The sequence below is a fragment of the Gobius niger genome, assembly GCF_951799975.1.
Source record: "Gobius niger genome assembly, chromosome: 22".
Lineage (NCBI taxonomy): Eukaryota > Metazoa > Chordata > Actinopteri > Gobiiformes > Gobiidae > Gobius > Gobius niger.
The window spans coordinates 15759266-15775578 of NC_136873.1; the positions used below are offsets into that span (position 1 = coordinate 15759266).

Sequence of the window (16313 nt, forward strand, 5' to 3'; positions counted from 1 at the left end):
ACCGGTAGAAGGATGGGCTACGTGAAAGTGTGGAAGAACCTGGACCTCGACAATCCTATAGACATGTCAGATCTCGTTGGGTAATGCTTTGTTGAATAAGGACTGGGGAATACGGTAGTTCTGCACAATCAATGGACATAAACGTGGACACCTCTTGTCTCATAGAGGCTTAAAGTATTAGGCAACATTTTTGGAGCTTTTACCATAGTGCAAAGTTGTTCCTTCATCAAAACTAATCTTTCAATCTTTTGCGTTTTTACTCAGCGATGAAAGGATCGAGCTTAGCAAGAGATGAAGAGGCGAGGAAAGCATTATCTGGATACATAGGACCTTTTGGGAGCTGCCGCCGAAGAAACAGCCCCAGGTCTGTTTTTATGAGAGAACAACTTTGTATCATTGGTAAGAAGCACTAAAGAAAGTCGATTTTACACGAGAAGGAAACTACACCTGTGTTGCAGATCCTCGTTTACTCCTGCCGTACGTAAATCCGATGAGGGAATGATGTTGAGGTTTTGCATTGCCGTGAGGAAAGTCGAAGCTCGAAAGTATTATTCTGCTGAGGCCAGAGCCGTGGGAAGGTATTTTAGTTAGGGGGCGCTGAGGGACAAAATTTACCCCCAAAATACTTTTTCGGTGCATAAATCCTGTTTATTAACCTCTTAACTCCCGCCTGAACCGAGAGCATTTTCTCCAGTTCAGCTTTACCCAAATCCTGTAGGCCAGTGTAACGCCTCATTTGAAAGACCTACAAAACTAAATTGATCTTTTTCCTCACGTCAGATTTTTTTTCCTCACTTTTTTTGTTGGGCAGTCGTCTCATTTTTGTCCAATTTTTGTGACTTTTTTGTCAATTTTTTCTCAATTCTTTGTCAAATTTTTGTCCATTTTTTGTCATTTTTTGCAATTTTTTTGTCAAATTTTTGTCATTTTTTGTAATTTTTTTGTCACTTTTTCGTCCATTTTTTCTCAAATTTTCGTCAAATTTTTCTCACTTTTTCGTCAAATTTTTGTCAATTTTTTGTCATTTTTTCGTCAATTTTTTTCACATTTCCATCCTTGTTTTCGTCTCAGTTTTGTCGCTATTTTCACACCTTTTCTCCATAAGCTTTTGGACTGGGGGTAAAGCTGGAGAAAATGTGCTCGGTTCAGGCGTGAGTTAAGGGGTTGATATTGCCTGCAGTTCACAAACTATCCACCAGGGGGTGCTGCAGCGCCCTCAGCACCCTGGGTTCCCACGGCCTTGTCTGAAGCCTCCTGTAAACGCTTGTGCTCCGTAGTCACGCATGTTCATATTGCTCGGTTCGAAACAGAACAGCCACGCGTCGGATCGTTTCCCAGGGAGTTCTTTAAAGTGTTTTAAACAGGGTCATTCCGAGTGCATTCGGATTTTGAAATGGTATATTTTTGTTTTTGCCATTCACTCTAAAGTCTGAAAAGCGGAGTCGCCTACATTTCAACATTTCGACATTTCAAATTTGATCTTTTTAGCTTAGTTTTACATTAGTTTGACGTATTTCCTGCTGTGTGTATCGTGTATCACATTTCTTAAAGCCACACCGCGGAACATTCCTCTCATTAAATAGAATCAAATATCAGAGTTTATCTCGCCAACATCTCGCCGCGTGATTCTGCCAGGAGTGGGACGTCGCTGGCTCGTTTCCATGGAGACGTGGCCTCTGTTATATCGCATTATCAATACGGAGCTCATCGTGTCAATGTCTTGAGTTTGTAATCGACATAAAACCTGGAATGTTCCGTACTGTGGCTTTAAACTGTCCGTCCGATTGATTTCTATCCACACATTTCCTGCATGTGGTTTTTGTTTTGCCCGAAATCCATTCAAATCCACGTCACGTTATCCTTGTATTTATTTATTTATTTGTTAGTTTCCTGTGAATCCACGATGCTGGTACGAGCGTCCCGAAGCCCCCCCCTCGAGCGCCGTTTCAAAGTGTCCCACCTGAGGCCGCCCCGAGGGTTTTCTTTACATATCATGTGTCTGCAGTGAGATGGGCTCGTCCAGCGGTTCTCAATCTCTGGGGCTCTTTGGCGGCCGAAATATTGACTCTTGAGGAACATTGCTTTGAATTTGTCTTTATCTGTTAATGATAGGGCTGAAACAATTAATCGATGATTGAAATAGCTGACTATTCTAGTAATTGATGAATCAATTTCTGGTAAACACAGACACGAATAGAGCGAAAGCAAATGACATGAAAATATAGTGTGTTCGATGAGAAATGACTTTGTTTTTAAAGTTGGAGTATGCAGTGTTTTGTGCGTTATAAACATACACCTTTCACAGCCGAGCGATTAATCGTAAAAACAATCATTATAATCTGTAGATTCATTGATGACCAAAATAATCCCTTTTTATCCAAAATAGCATTTTGTTTTAGCCAAGATTTAGTCCAATAATGACTTTTAGTTTACTTTTGAAGCTAGTTAATGATATTAAAGGGGGGGTATTATGGGGTATCGACTTTTTCAAGCTTTACATCATGTTATTATGTCATTCCCTCATTAAAAACATGCCTGAAGTGTTTCCTTGGCACATTCACGTATTTTTGAGTATCTGTAAAAGCTCTGATGGCGGCCATTTTAGGGATAGGTTTGCCTGAGTCCTCCTAGGAACGCCCCCACCTCCTGGAGACGCCTCCGAGCTTTCGTCACCAGCCGAGTAACCAACCACTGCTCCTCAGCGTGTGGAGGGGGCGTGTCCGAAAGGCTCAGAGGTTCTTAAAGAGACAGAGGCCTATTTCAAGACATTCACTACAGCCATTTTGAGAGAGACATTTTATACAAGGCAGTTATTCTAATTTACTGCATTTACAGACCAACAGAAGGTTTGCTCATCATTGTAGTGTGATATAGACTGAAAAAAAGCAGAATACCCCCTCTTTAATAACGGCTTAGACTTGTATTGCGCTTTACAAGCCTGTGTTACCGAGTTTCTTAAAGCACTACACCGCTTCATTATTCATCCACATCATACTCTATGGTGGTAGGCGACTATTGCAGCCACAGTCACACTGACGGAAGCTCGCGGATTGAACCTGTGACTTTGCAGCTGTGGAGCACGAACCATTTAAAGCTAAGATCAATTTAGGCAACTTAATAGGCAACCATAGGGCCACGCAACCCACTTTTGGGGCCCCGACCCTTGAGTTGAGAACCACCGGGCGAAACCACACAGCCCGTCTTACAAGGGAGCGTATTCTGTATTTGTTTTTCTCTCTCTCTCCATTTAAATCAATACAGCAACTCTTTAATTGTCTCCGCCTTTTCCTAATATTTCTGTTTTTAGTATTTGACCGAACCCCGAGCTGACGCCAATGAGTGTTTTATTTTTTTAAGGATTTAAGGCACGGTGGCTCCATCTCACTGCAGAGGATCTTTGTGGGGAAGATTGTGAAGCCATATAGATGTCTCTTAAAAGAACTTTTAGTCCAAAGATGCACAGATTTGTCCAACACTAACTTTAATAAACATATCCCATGGAAATCGCTGGCTTTTCTTTGACTTTTCTTACGTTTTCACATCGCTCATTGTTTATCATATTAGTTCGTTTTAATAAAATCCTTGAAGTTCGATTATACAGGGATGTGCCGCCCTCTGCTGGACTGCACGGGAACGACCACAGGGATGGAGGGCAGCAGGAAAGCTCAGATTTTGATGCATCATCCTGTAGATACTAGAGACTACAGTTCGGATTGTCTAAATCACTGGTTATTAACTGGATACAGCACCTTTAATTTATTTATTATTTTATTTATCTGTTATGTTCATGCTGCAGGTGAATAAGTAAAAACATTTATAGATGCATATCAATATTTACAGGCAGGGCTGGACTGGGACTGAAAAACAGCCCTGGACTCTGACCATCCTGGCCCAAATTAGCGTAATTGTGCACTTCCATAAATACATATTTTAACCTCTTACCCCCCGCCTTAACATTAACGAGTGCATTTTCCCCAGTTCGGCTTTTTATTCTTATTTTTTTGACTAGTATTATCAGCAAAAAGAACGGGAAAGGTGGTCGTAGAAACAGAAGCAAAATCATTAATATAAATAATAAATAATGATGGTCCCAAAACTGAACCTTGTGGTACACCATACTCCATGGAATTCCTTTTAGATTCATGTTTTTTGATACTGGGCTTTACCCAAATCTAAAAGCTTCTCGACTGGAGAGCAACAATGTAACGCCTCATTTGAAAGCTAAGACCTACAAAAGTGATGGAAACTTTTCATCACGTCGCCACATTTTTGTCACATTTTTGTTGAGATTTTTTTTTACATTTTTGTTGCATTTTTGTCACATTTTTGTTGCATTTTTGTTGCATTTTTGTCACATTTTTTGTGCTTTTTTGTCACATTTTTGTTGCATTTTTGTTGCATTTTTGTCACATTTTTGTTGGGTTTTTGTCACATTTTTGGTGCTTTTTTCCCAAGAATCTTTTTGATGAAACTGGAGAAAATGGGATCCGTTCAGGTGGGAGTTAAGAGGTTGACCTCTTACCCCACGCCTTTACATTAACGAGTGCATTTTCCCCAGTTCGGCTTTTTATGATTATTTTTTTTGACTGGCATCATCAGCAAAAAGAAGCAAAATCATTAATATAAATAATAAATAATGATGGTCCCAAAATTTAACCTTGTGGTACACCATACTCCACGGAATTCCTTTTAGATTCATGTTTTTCATACTAAAAGCTCTTTTTTTCCCCATGTTTTTGTAGGTTTTTTATTGTCCGTGTTTTTCTCATGTTTTTGTTAATTTTTCATCCTCTTTCTCTCGCTATTTTGATGCTTTTTTTTTAGCTTTTAGATTTGGGTAAAGCTCGGTTGAGGCGGGACCGGTGGCCCTAGAGCCAGTGGCCCCCCAGTCCGCCCCTGTTTACAGGAGTACATGACGATATGCAGATCGTACCGAGGCACCTGTATCGTGGTACGTACATATGTTTGTGTCGCCATAATCTTTATTTAAAACATATCACAACATGCTCTCTAACCACTCCAATAAAAGGCCGAAATTGCACGTAGAGGATCCTTTTCTCTAAACATTCTGAATGTATCTGGTGTTACCCACGCTCTGTCATGCGGTCGTCGAGTTTGTGTTGTGGAGGGCCGGCTTTCAGCATCACCATTACCTGTTGAATGTCGGTTAATCTGTTGAAACGTCTCGGCTTCTCTGCCTTTTATGCGTAAAAATTGACAATGTTGCCACATTCTGCCTTGTTTTATGGGTGTTAGAGCTCAATAAATCAGGCTGGGAATCTCTTTCTTTCTTTCTTTCTTTCTTTCTCTCTTTCTCTCTTTCTCTCTTTCTCTCTTTCTCTCTTTCTCTCTTCTCTTCCTCTCTTCTCTTTTCTCTTCCTCTCTCTCTCCTCTCTCTCTTCTCTTCCTCTCTCTCTTCTCTTTCTTTCTCTCTTCTCTTCCTCTCTCTCTTCTCTTTTCTCTTTTTCTCTCTCTTCTCTCTCTCTCCTCTTTTCTCTTCTCTCTCTTCTCTTTCTCTGTCTCTTCTCTTTCTCTCCTCTTTTCTCTTCTCTCTCTTCTCTTCCTCTCTCTCCTCTCTCTTCTCTCTCTCTCTAATCTTTCTCACCTTCCATATCTGTCTCCTCTGTCTATCTCTTTTTCTCAGCTTCTGTCCCTCTCCTCTCTTTATCTATTTCTCGTTCTCTCTCTCTCTTCTCTTTCCCTATGTGTATCTTCTCTTTCTTCTCTCTTTCTGTCTCCCTCCTCTCTTTCCCTCTGTCTCTCTCTTCTCTTTCTCTCTTCTCTATTCTTTCTCTCTTTCTCTCTCATTCCCCAACTCATTCCCTATCTATCGCTCTCTGTCTCTCTCTCTCTCTCTCTCTTCTCTCTCTCTCTCACTATGCTATGTCCTCGCGCTGTGGGCGTGTCTGTCCCGGCCCGGGCTCCGTACGTAACGCGCCTCTCTTCGCCTTTGCCTCCGCTCGGATGCGAACGGACCGCTCGCTCTTCAACAACACAAAATGGAGTGAGTACCCCCCTTTTCCCTTCTACCTTCAGCCCTATTGTGTTGTTCTTTACACGTTCCCCTCACTTTCCTGCCCTGGGGAAGGATCCCTCTTTGTTTTGTCGGCGAACGTGCCCTGCGTGCCGACGGTGCCGCATCCATCCGTGGGCCACGCCGCGCTGAGTCAGGAGCTTCGAGATGCGCAATACACTGGTTCTCTGTCAAAAGAGCGCTGCGCTTCGGACACTGGGGTGAAAAAAGGGTGGGAAATAGTTGATTCGGACGAGCGTGGCCTACTTTTAATTTCAAAAAGCGAAGGGACACAGTGGGAGGAAAAGCGCGTTCTGAGCCGATGAGTTGCGATAATTAGATATTGATCCGATTTGAGCAGAAACGAGTGGATTTGGGATCGATATGGGCAGGGGACGTGTTCCTGTTCGTGGACCTTCACAATAAAAGTCTCGCTTTCATTGATTCGAGCCTGGGTGGAGGTGTGGCGTCAAGAGGAGAACCTTGGTGGCGCAGTGGATGAGCCTCGCCGCGAGAAGGGCCGGGGTTCGATTCCCTTCCGCGGTGTGGCTTTTCTTCCGCGGGTCTGGGTGGGTCCTCCCGCAGGTGCTCTGGTTCCCACTATCAATCCGAAACATGCGCAATAGGCTAAAGGAGCTCCTGCAAGCCGGGGGTCCAATAGTTAGCCCTTTCCCGCCAAGCTGGTGCCGGTGCCGGTTCTGGGTTCCAGTTCCAGTTTCAGAACCGGTTCTTTCGTTTTCCACTGAAAAAAAAAACAAAAACGCTGGCTCTTGGTTCCAAAATCTGGTGCCGGTTGGGAACCAATTAAAAGTTGGACCAAGAGCGGCTGGGGGCGTGGCTCTCTCCTCCAACCAAGTCATTACGGCACCAGAACCAGCTCGGAACCAGCCCAGAACCAACACCTTGGTGGAAAAGCCCTATGATAGGGCTTTTCCACCAAGGTGCTGGTTCTGGTGCCGGGTTGGTTCCATACTGACTTGGTTTTCCACCAAAATGAGAGCTGTGCCTATTGTCATAGCAACGCCTACATCAAACATGGATAGTAACATCTTACTACAGCCACTTCTGGTTATAAAATACAGAAAAATAAGTTTATGTTTCAGTCACAGCAGCCGTTAACATTTTGATTTCTTCTTTCTAACTCTTGTTTTAGCTGAAAGAGCATAAAGCAAAACAACAGTTTCCTCCACAGAGACTGTTTTGGCTTCTCCAGGAAGTTCTAAGCACAAACTAACTAATATTGATTGTTTGTTGGAGGAGAGAGCCACGCCCCCAACTGCTGACATCACCGGTGCTCGTTTCTTGCTCCAGCTTTTAATTGGTTCCCGACCGGCACCAGATTTTGGAACCAAGAGCCAGCGTTTTTTCAGTGGAAAACGAAAGAACCGGTTCTGAAACTGGAACTGGCCCAGAACCAGCACCGGCACCAGCTTGGTGGAAAAGCCCTATCAGTGAGGGATTTCTGCCGGTTTGCCGAAGCCCGTTGTGTTCCCATGGGAATTAGCGGGAATATCAGCAAAAAGAACGGGAAAGGTGGTCGTAGAAACAGAAGCAAAATCATTAATATAAATAATAAATAATAGTGGTCCCAAAATTGAGCCTTGTGGCACACCATACTCCACGGAATTCCTTTTAGATTCATGTTTTTTTTATACTGGGCTTTACCCAAAAATCTAAAAGCTTCTCGACTGGAGAGCAACAATGCAACGCCTCATTTGAAAGCTCAGACCTACAAAAGTGACGGAAGCTTTTCGTCACGTCGCCACATTTTTGTCATATTTTTGTTGTTTTTTGAGCTATTTTTTCTATCATTTTTTGTTGTGTTTTTCCTCATGTTTTTGTTGACTTTTCATCCCCTTTTTCTCGCTAATTTGATGCTTTTCTTTTTAGCTTTTAGATTTGGGTAAAGCCCAGTGTATAAAAAACATGAATCTAAAAGGAATTCCGTGGAGCATGGTGTGCCACAAGGCTCAATTTTGAGACCACTATTATTTATCATTTATATTAATGATTTTGCTTCTGTTTCTACGACCACCTTTCCCGTTCTTTTTGCTGATGATACCGATCAAAAAAATAATAATAAAAAGCCGAACTGGGGAAAATGCACTCGTTAATGTTAAGGCGGGGGGTAAAAGGTTACGTTTCACGACGATATATGAGCGATATATTTGACGATATAGTTGACGATGGCCAAACTACTTCAAAATCCCAGCCTTATGCCTGTTGCCCACATGACACAAACCGTCCCACTAGTTTCACTGAAATCCACGACTCAAAACTCACCCGTCGCCGCAGGGAGCCAGTCAGTCCATCACGCCGTCGCCACGGAAACAGACCTAACAAACGGGGAGTCCGCGGGTCGTCTGGGAACGAGCCCGAAACCGGGTCAGGGGTCTCTGGGTCATATGTGAGACGGCGGAGCAACCAGCCGAGGGGAATTTATGAAGACGTTATTACAGACGCTGGACTCTTCACACGGCGGTCAGGGCGGACATTTTAGCCAGTTTTCTTCTCGTCATTTTGTGGAGCAGCGCTTTACCGTTTTCCAGGAAGTAACAGCAGAAATGGCGGCGCTCCTTCATCGTTCCCCGTGTTCTAGAAAGCTCTTGTTCTCAAACTGGTGCCTGAGCCATGATTAGGGCGACCCATGGAGAGGAGCACAGCGGTTCAACGCTAACCCGGACGCTAGTTTAGCTTCATGCTACTCATGCTAACACTAGCTTATGCTGTGGACAAACATTCATCTGTGTGGGTTAAATATGTTATAATTTGACAGGTGATTCCCATGAGAGGGGTTTTCTTCCCTCTTGGCTAGGCCACGCCCCCTTGTAGGCCACGCCCCCTTGTATGAAGAGTCGTCGTCTGTGTCCATGATCAGAAATCCAGCTCCCACTGAAGATCCACAAACCCCACACCAACATTTTGGCTACTTTTTTGTTGAGTGAATCTTTGCAGAAGCCATTCAACTCTCTCTCTCTCTCTCTCTTTCTCTTTCTTTCTCTCGCTCTTTTTCTCCCTTTCTGGCTTTTTTTCTCCTCTCTCTCTTTTTCTCCTCTCTCTCTCGCTTTCTCTCTTTCTCTCTCTCGCTCTCTGTCTCTCTCTTTCTCTCTCTTTCTCTCGCTCTTTTTCTCCCTTTCTGGCTTTTTTTCTCCTTCTCTCTCTCTTTTTCTCCTCTCTCTCTTTCTTTCTCTCTTTCTCTCTCTCGCTCTCTGTCTCTCTCTTTCTCTCTCTTTCTCTCGCTCTTTTTCTCCCTTTCTGGCTTTTTTTCTCCTCTCTCTCTTTTTCTCCTCTCTCTCTCGCTTTCTCTCTTTCTCTCTCTTTTTCTCCTCTCTCTCTTTCTTTCTCTCTTTTTCTCCTCTCTTTTTCCCCTCTCTCTCTTTCTTTCTCTTTCTCTCTTTTTCTCCCTTTCTCTTGCTCTTTTTCTCCCTTTCTCTTGCTCTTTTTCTCCTCTCTCTTTCTTTCTCTTTCTCTCTTTTTCTCCCTTTCTCTTGCTCTTTTTCTCCCTTTCTCTTGCTCTTTTTCTCCCTTTCTCTTGCTCTTTTTCTCCTCTCTCTTTCTTTCTCTTTCTTTCTTTCCCTCCTTTTCTCTCTCTCTCTTTCTCTCTTTCTCTCGCTCTTTTTCTCCTCTTTCTTTCTCTTTCCCTCCTTTTCTCTCTCTCTCTTTCTCACTCTTTCTTTCTTGCTCTCTTTCTCTCCCTTTCTTTCCCTTTCTCTCTCTCTCTTTTTCTCATCTCTCGCTTTCTCTCTTTTTCTCTCTTTCTCTTGCTTTTTTTCTCCTTCTCCCTCTCTTTTTCTCCTCTCTCTCTTTCTCTCGCTCTTTTTCTCCATTTCTCTCGCTCTTTTTCTCCTCTCTCTCTTTCTTTCACTCTTTCCCTCCCTCTCTCTCTCTCTTTCTCTCTCTCCCTCTCTCTCTCTCTCTCTCTCTCCTCCGCCAGCTCCCTTTCCCACTCTGCGCCTTTTTTTTTTGTTCCGTTTTTTTCCTGGAAATGCTTTTTCGGCAGGGGCCGGTCTCCATGGTGACGGCCGGGGCTTTGTCGGGGCTCGGCGGACACAAAAACTCAAGAGTCCGCACGCATCAGCGCTGTCTGCCACCGTCGGCAGGAAGAAGTTATCGGGACAGGAGGACACACGATTTCTAAACGCTTTGCCTTTAGGCTTAGTCCAAGTAGTCCAAAGTACAAGTAATCTGCGAGTAACAAGCACAGATTTTTGTACTTTTATTTGTACTGAAGGGTGAGGTACAAAAGGTCAAGGCAAACTTGACCTTTTGGAGCCTTTTTCTTGATATGTAAGTAAAAAAGGTACCAGAATAGCTAGAATAACATTTATATGGGGAGTAAATCTACCTCAGTATGGGAAAAAAGTGGCCTGCACTGCAAAAAGTGCCCTATTAAAAAACAAGGGGAAAAAATCTTAAAATAAGACATTTTCTGCCAATGGGGTCAGCGTTTTTTTCTTGCTAAGAATTCTTATTTCTAGAATGTTTTTCTTATCATAAAACAAGAAAGAAAGACTAAGTTTAAGCAAATAAATAGCTAGAATTAAGCAAAATGTCCTCAGAAAATGGAATAATTTAAGGAAAACATTCTTGTTTAGTGAAAAATTGTGGGATATTTTACTTAAATGTTGCTTGATTTAAGCAAAATGTTCTAAATTACACACATTTTTGAGCAAATGTTCTTAATAAATACTAATATTTAAAGAAAGTATTGCCCACGACCCGGGGACCCATGTCCATGATGTGGAGCCAGGCTGACGGTCAGAATCACCTGCTGGAGGATTCACCTATTGCACATGTTTTTAGTGGTAGACATGGGGAGAACATACAAACTCCACACAGAAAGGCCCCGGTCTAGTGGGAATTGAACCCAGGACCTTCGAGCTGTGAAGCTGAGGCTCTAAAATAAAGAGTTGTTGTATTTTTTCTTAAAATAAGAAAAAATGTTTTTTGTCTAAAGCTGAAAAAGATTCAAAAAGTTTGTCTTTCTTGTTACAAGAAAAATTAGCATGTTTTTAACAAATAAACAAGGAAACTTTGCTAGGCAAGACATTATAACTTTTTAGGGAGTGCAGTGTGTTCCTTTAAAGGAATAGGCCACCGTTTTTACATACTGAGATATGTTCTTACGTGAGCTTTGACGAGTTCATTAGGACCTGTCTGATCTTCCCCCGTGCCTTCAGTCACGTAAACACAGCGCAGACGGCGTTAGCATTTAGCCTCTCCCTCTCTCCTCTATAGCTCCAAAACAGGTCAAGATAGAAGCTACCAAGCTCTTCCACGTTTTCCCTATTTAAATATGGTTACGTGAAGTGTTCCACTATGAAGTATAATTACACAAAATTAAACAATGTGGATTTTCTAAGCGGATAAAAGGGGGGACTATATTGTAAGGCGTAATAATACCAGGAGTAGTTTGGCATCCGCACAGTAAAGCTAATAGCTAATAGCTTCTATCTTGACCTGTTTTGGAGCTATAGAGGAGGGGGAGAGGCTAAATGCTAACGCCGTCTGCGCTGTGTTTACGTGACTGAAGGCACGGGGGAAGATCAGACAGGTCCTAAAGAACTCGTCAAAGCTAAGGTAAGAACATGTATCTCAGTATGTAAAAACGGTGGCCTATTCCTTTAAGTCTCGCTTTAGCCCTGGCCCCAGATTTATTGCGCTGGTTTGGTCCCGGTTTCATTTCGTCCTGGTCCCGAATCCAATATCAAACCCACCAGAACAGTCCTGAGAGTGTGCGGGCTCTCTGGTGTGTACGTCCGCGCTTACAATGGGACAAATATAGAAAGACATCTCCGCTATATATAAAGCTGGAAGTGCAGGCAGCGCTCGATGGCTGTTTTATTTTCTTCATAAAACCTCCTTCAGTTACACCTGTCGGCTGGTTCGAGGTCCTCCACAGTGCGGCTTGGTCTTCACTTGTAATGGGACTGCGGTACGTCCCATTACAATAACGTTGAGCGATTTGTACCCGCCCCTTTGCCATCGATATTTCCTATATTTCCTATTTCCTTTGCACGTGTGGATTATTTCTGCCCTTTTCTTTTCCAGAGTGATCGAGACGGACCGGATCAACGTCATCGCGGTGAGTCTTGCCCACTCGCAGACCTCTCGTTAGCGTCGTCGTGGGGTAAACCGTCTGGCAAGGCCGTGGGAACCCAGGGTGCTGAGGGTGCTGCAGCACCTCCTGGTGGATAGTTTGTGAACTGCAGGCAATATCAACCACTTAACTCCCGCCTGAACCGAGCATATTTTCTCCAGCTTTACCCCCAGTCCAAAAGCTTCTGGAAAAAAGGTGGGAAGATAGCGACAAAACTGAGACGAAAACAATCAATCAATCAATCAAAGTTTATTTGTATAGCACCTTACATCAACACAAGGAAGACCAAAGTGCTTCACAGACAGATAAAACAATATTAAAAACAAGGATGGAAATGTGAAAAAAGTGAGAAAACATTTACAAAAAATGTGCAAAAAAAATGACAAAAATGGACAAAAATTGGACAAAAAAGTGAGAAAAATTTGATGAAAAATTGAGGAAAAATGGACGAAAAAGTGACAAAAATGGACAAAAAAGACGAAAAATGGAGGAAAAAATGGACGAAAAAGTGACAAAAAATTTACCAAAAGTTTACAAAAAAATGACAAAAATGGACAAAAAATTGACAAAAAAGTGAGAAAAATTTGACGAAAAAATGGTCGACAAAGTGATAAGAATTTCACAAAAAAATGCGAATAATTTGACGAAAAAGTGACAAAAAAGTCACAAAAATGTGACAAAAATGAGACGACTGCTTAACAAAAAAGTGATGAAAAAAAGTCTGACGTGAGGAAAAAGATCAATTTATTTTTGTAGGTCTTTCAAATGAGGCGTTACACTGACCTACAGGATTTGGGTAAAGCTGAACTGGAGAAAATGCTCTCGGTTCAGGCGGGAGTTAAGAGGTTAATAAATAGGATTTATGCACAGAAAAAGTATTTTGGGGGTAAATTTTGTCCCTCTGGGCCAAAGGATGATGGTGGGAGGCGCAATGGGTGACGACAGTTGGTAGGTTTGTTTCTATTTACAAAGCGTTTACCGACTTCCCGTTTCCCATGATGCCGCAGGAGAAGAGGAAGTGGCAGACGGAGATGGAGAACAAGCGGCGACAGCTGGAGGACGACAGGAGAGCTCTGCAACATCTCAAGGTGCGCCCGCTCGGTGACACTACACCCTTTCCTTTCGGTGTTCGACCCTCCCGCTGTGAGGCGATCAGAGGCATTCAGAGTCCAGAGACGGTGAAAGGCTCTTCTCCTTCTGGACTTGAAGTGTCCGGACAGTTCTTCCATCCTGAGATATGTTCTTACCTGAGCTTAGACGAGTTGATACGTACCTGTCTGAGGAGCGTGGTCGCTTCCAACTTCACCCCCGTTTGGAGCCATAGGAATACATTAGGAGAGGCCAAATGCTAACAACATCTTTGGTCGTTGTGCGTGACTGAGAGCACACACAAAGACCAGACAGGTACGGTCAGGTAAGAACATATCTCAGTCCTAGTCAGGATTAACTTAGCACTCCTAGCACTTTAAGTTGAGCGCGTTGTTTGCTCGTCATTTGTTCAATATTTGCCATATTTCTTTCTTTCTTTCTTTCTTTCTTTCCCTTCTTAAAAAAAAAATAACAAAAAGCACATTTTGTTGTCACATTTCCACCATTTTTTCCATATTCCCCATTTCCCTCCCAATTTCATGCCAGTTTTTCCAAAATTATTCCCAATTTGTCCCACATTTCCTGACATAGGAGATAAACCTGACATTGTAAATTGGCAGATCTTCCACACATTATTGTTTTGTTTTCTGGCTCAAGAACCAAGCATTGTTAAAGAGGTCATTTTATACTCACTACTGCCACCTCAGGTCTTACGCGTAACTGCATGACGGCACTTCGGACCCGAATGAACACCTTTCTGAGCGACAGTGCAGGATTTCAGAGGCAGTTGTGGTGAACAGGTCTGGGCTCATTCCACACATTAGGACATTGATTGCTGGAACATGTAGGGGGATGAAAATACATAATTTTAACATTTTGAAACTCTGTATAGTCCCTTTAAAGTGCCAGTATCGGGGCAAAAAAGTGCCTGTACCCAGCCCTACACAAACAAGCCCAGGAGTTTTGGAGTTAAAACGCGTCCGAGCTGGATCCATGCATTATTAATTGTAGATACAACGGTTCTAATAGCTCAGAGTCATTACCCAGGATTCAGTGGGGCTCAGGGGAAATGCACAGCTTTCAGACGCACCATTGACACCATCCATGTGAAGGAGATGCATCCAACCCTCCGGGCAGTGTCAGATGTCAGTATAATGACTATTTGATTCATAAAAGCGGAACTCGTATATGGGGGACAGACAGCCAGGTCAAGTGTGCGATACATTAACATGTTAAACTGTTTGTCTGAGTGGAAATACACAGCAGTAATGTGACGTAAACCCCTCCGTCAGTGAGAGAGCGAGCACACGTGAGCGCATACGAGATAACAGCTGCACTGCCAAAATATACCCTTCACACGCCCTGCTCTCGACATGACTGCAGACGCTATTGTTGTTTTATGGCACAAGTCCTTATTTATTTAATCGTTCCAATGAGGATTTAAGGGGAGACACTGCAGGGAATACCGTAAATGCTCTAGTATAGGCCCGGTGTAACAGGCCAGAGTATACCCCCATCCAGACTACACCCGGGGTTAAAGGGGCCTAGGCCATTTCATACCCCGGGTATAAAATGGCCTAGGCCAAAATATACCCCGGGGTATATTATGGCCTAGGCCATTTTATACCCCCCCAGGCCAGATTATACCCCCAATTATAGCAGTAGTTTAGGGTGATAGAGTGGGTTGTCCTTTAACCAGAAGGTTGGTAGTTCAAATCCATGCTCCTGCAGGTACAGGCTGTTGTTGTGTCCTTGGGCTTGAGTGAGTGAGTGAATGAGTGAATGAGTGAGTGAATGAGTACAGGTAGTGAGTGAGTGAGTGAATGAAGGTAGTGAGTGAATGAGTGAATGAATGAAGGTAGTGAGTGAGTGAATGAATGAGTGAGTGAATGAGTAAAGGTAGTGAGTGAGTGAATGAATGAATGAATGTGAGTGAATGAATGAAGGTAGTGAGTGAATGAGTGAATGAGTGAAGGTAGTGAGTGAATGAGTGAGTGAATGAGTGAATGAGTGAAGGTAGTGAGTGAGTGAATGAATGAAGGTAGTGAGTGAATGAGTGAGTGAGTGAGTGAGTGAATGAGTGAAGGTAGTGAGTGAGTGAATGAGTGAGTGAATGAGTGAATGAATGAGTGAATGAGTGAATGAATGAAGGTAGTGAGTGAATGAGTGAGTGAATGAGTGAATGGATGAAGGTAGTGAGTGAGTGAAATAGTGAGTACTCACTACCTTCATTCACTCACTCACTCATTCACTCATTCACTCACTACCTTCATTCACTCACTCACTCACTACCTTCATTCACTCACTCATTCACTCACTACCTTCATTCACTCACTCACTCACTACCTTCATTCACTCACTACCTTCATTCACTCACTACCTTCATTCACTCACTCACTCACTACCTTCATTCACTCACTACCTTCATTCACTCACTCACTCACTCACTCATTCACTCACTACCTTCATTCACTCACTCACTCACTACCTTCATTCATTCACTCACTCACTACCTTCATTCATTCACTCACTCATTCACTCACTACCTTCATTCATTCACTCACTCACTACCTTCATTCACTCATTCACTCACTACCTTCACTCATTCACTCACTCACTCACTCATTTACTCACTACCTTCACTCATTCACTCACTCACTACCTGTACTCATTCACTCACTCACTCACTCACTACCTTCATTCATTCACTCACTCACTACCTGTACTCATTCACTCACTCACTCATTCACTCACTCATTCACTCACTACCTTCATTCATTCACTCACTCACTACCTTCATTCATTCACTCATTCACTCACTACCTTCACTCATTCATTCACTCATTCACTCACTACCTTCACTCATTCACTCACTCACTACCTGTACTCATTCACTCACTCACTCATTCACTCACTCACTCACTACCTTCATTCATTCACTCATTCACTCACTCCCTTCACTCATTCACTCACTCACTCACTCATTCACTCACTCATTCACTCATTCACTCACTACCTTCACTCATTCATTCACTCATTCACTCACTACCTTCACTCATTCACTCACTCACTACCTGTACTCATTCACTCACTCACTCATTCACTCACTCA

General features: G+C 43.0%; 1 protein-coding gene across 2 annotated transcripts in view; it reads left to right on the top strand.

Annotated features, from left to right (window-relative positions):
- Nucleotides 1-5883: 5883 nt before the first annotated feature.
- The window catches only part of LOC306981357 (paralemmin-1-like), a 37587-nt gene continuing 27157 nt past the window's right edge, over nt 5884-16313 (top strand). For both annotated transcript variants that reach the window (XM_079580955.1, XM_079580954.1), the window contains exons 1-3: nt 5884-6004; nt 12065-12098; nt 13121-13201. In XM_079580955.1, the coding sequence (XP_079437081.1) occupies nt 6000-6004; nt 12065-12098; nt 13121-13201 (120 nt within the window). In that variant the 5' untranslated portion in view covers nt 5884-5999. The remainder of the gene's footprint in view (nt 6005-12064; nt 12099-13120; nt 13202-16313) is intronic.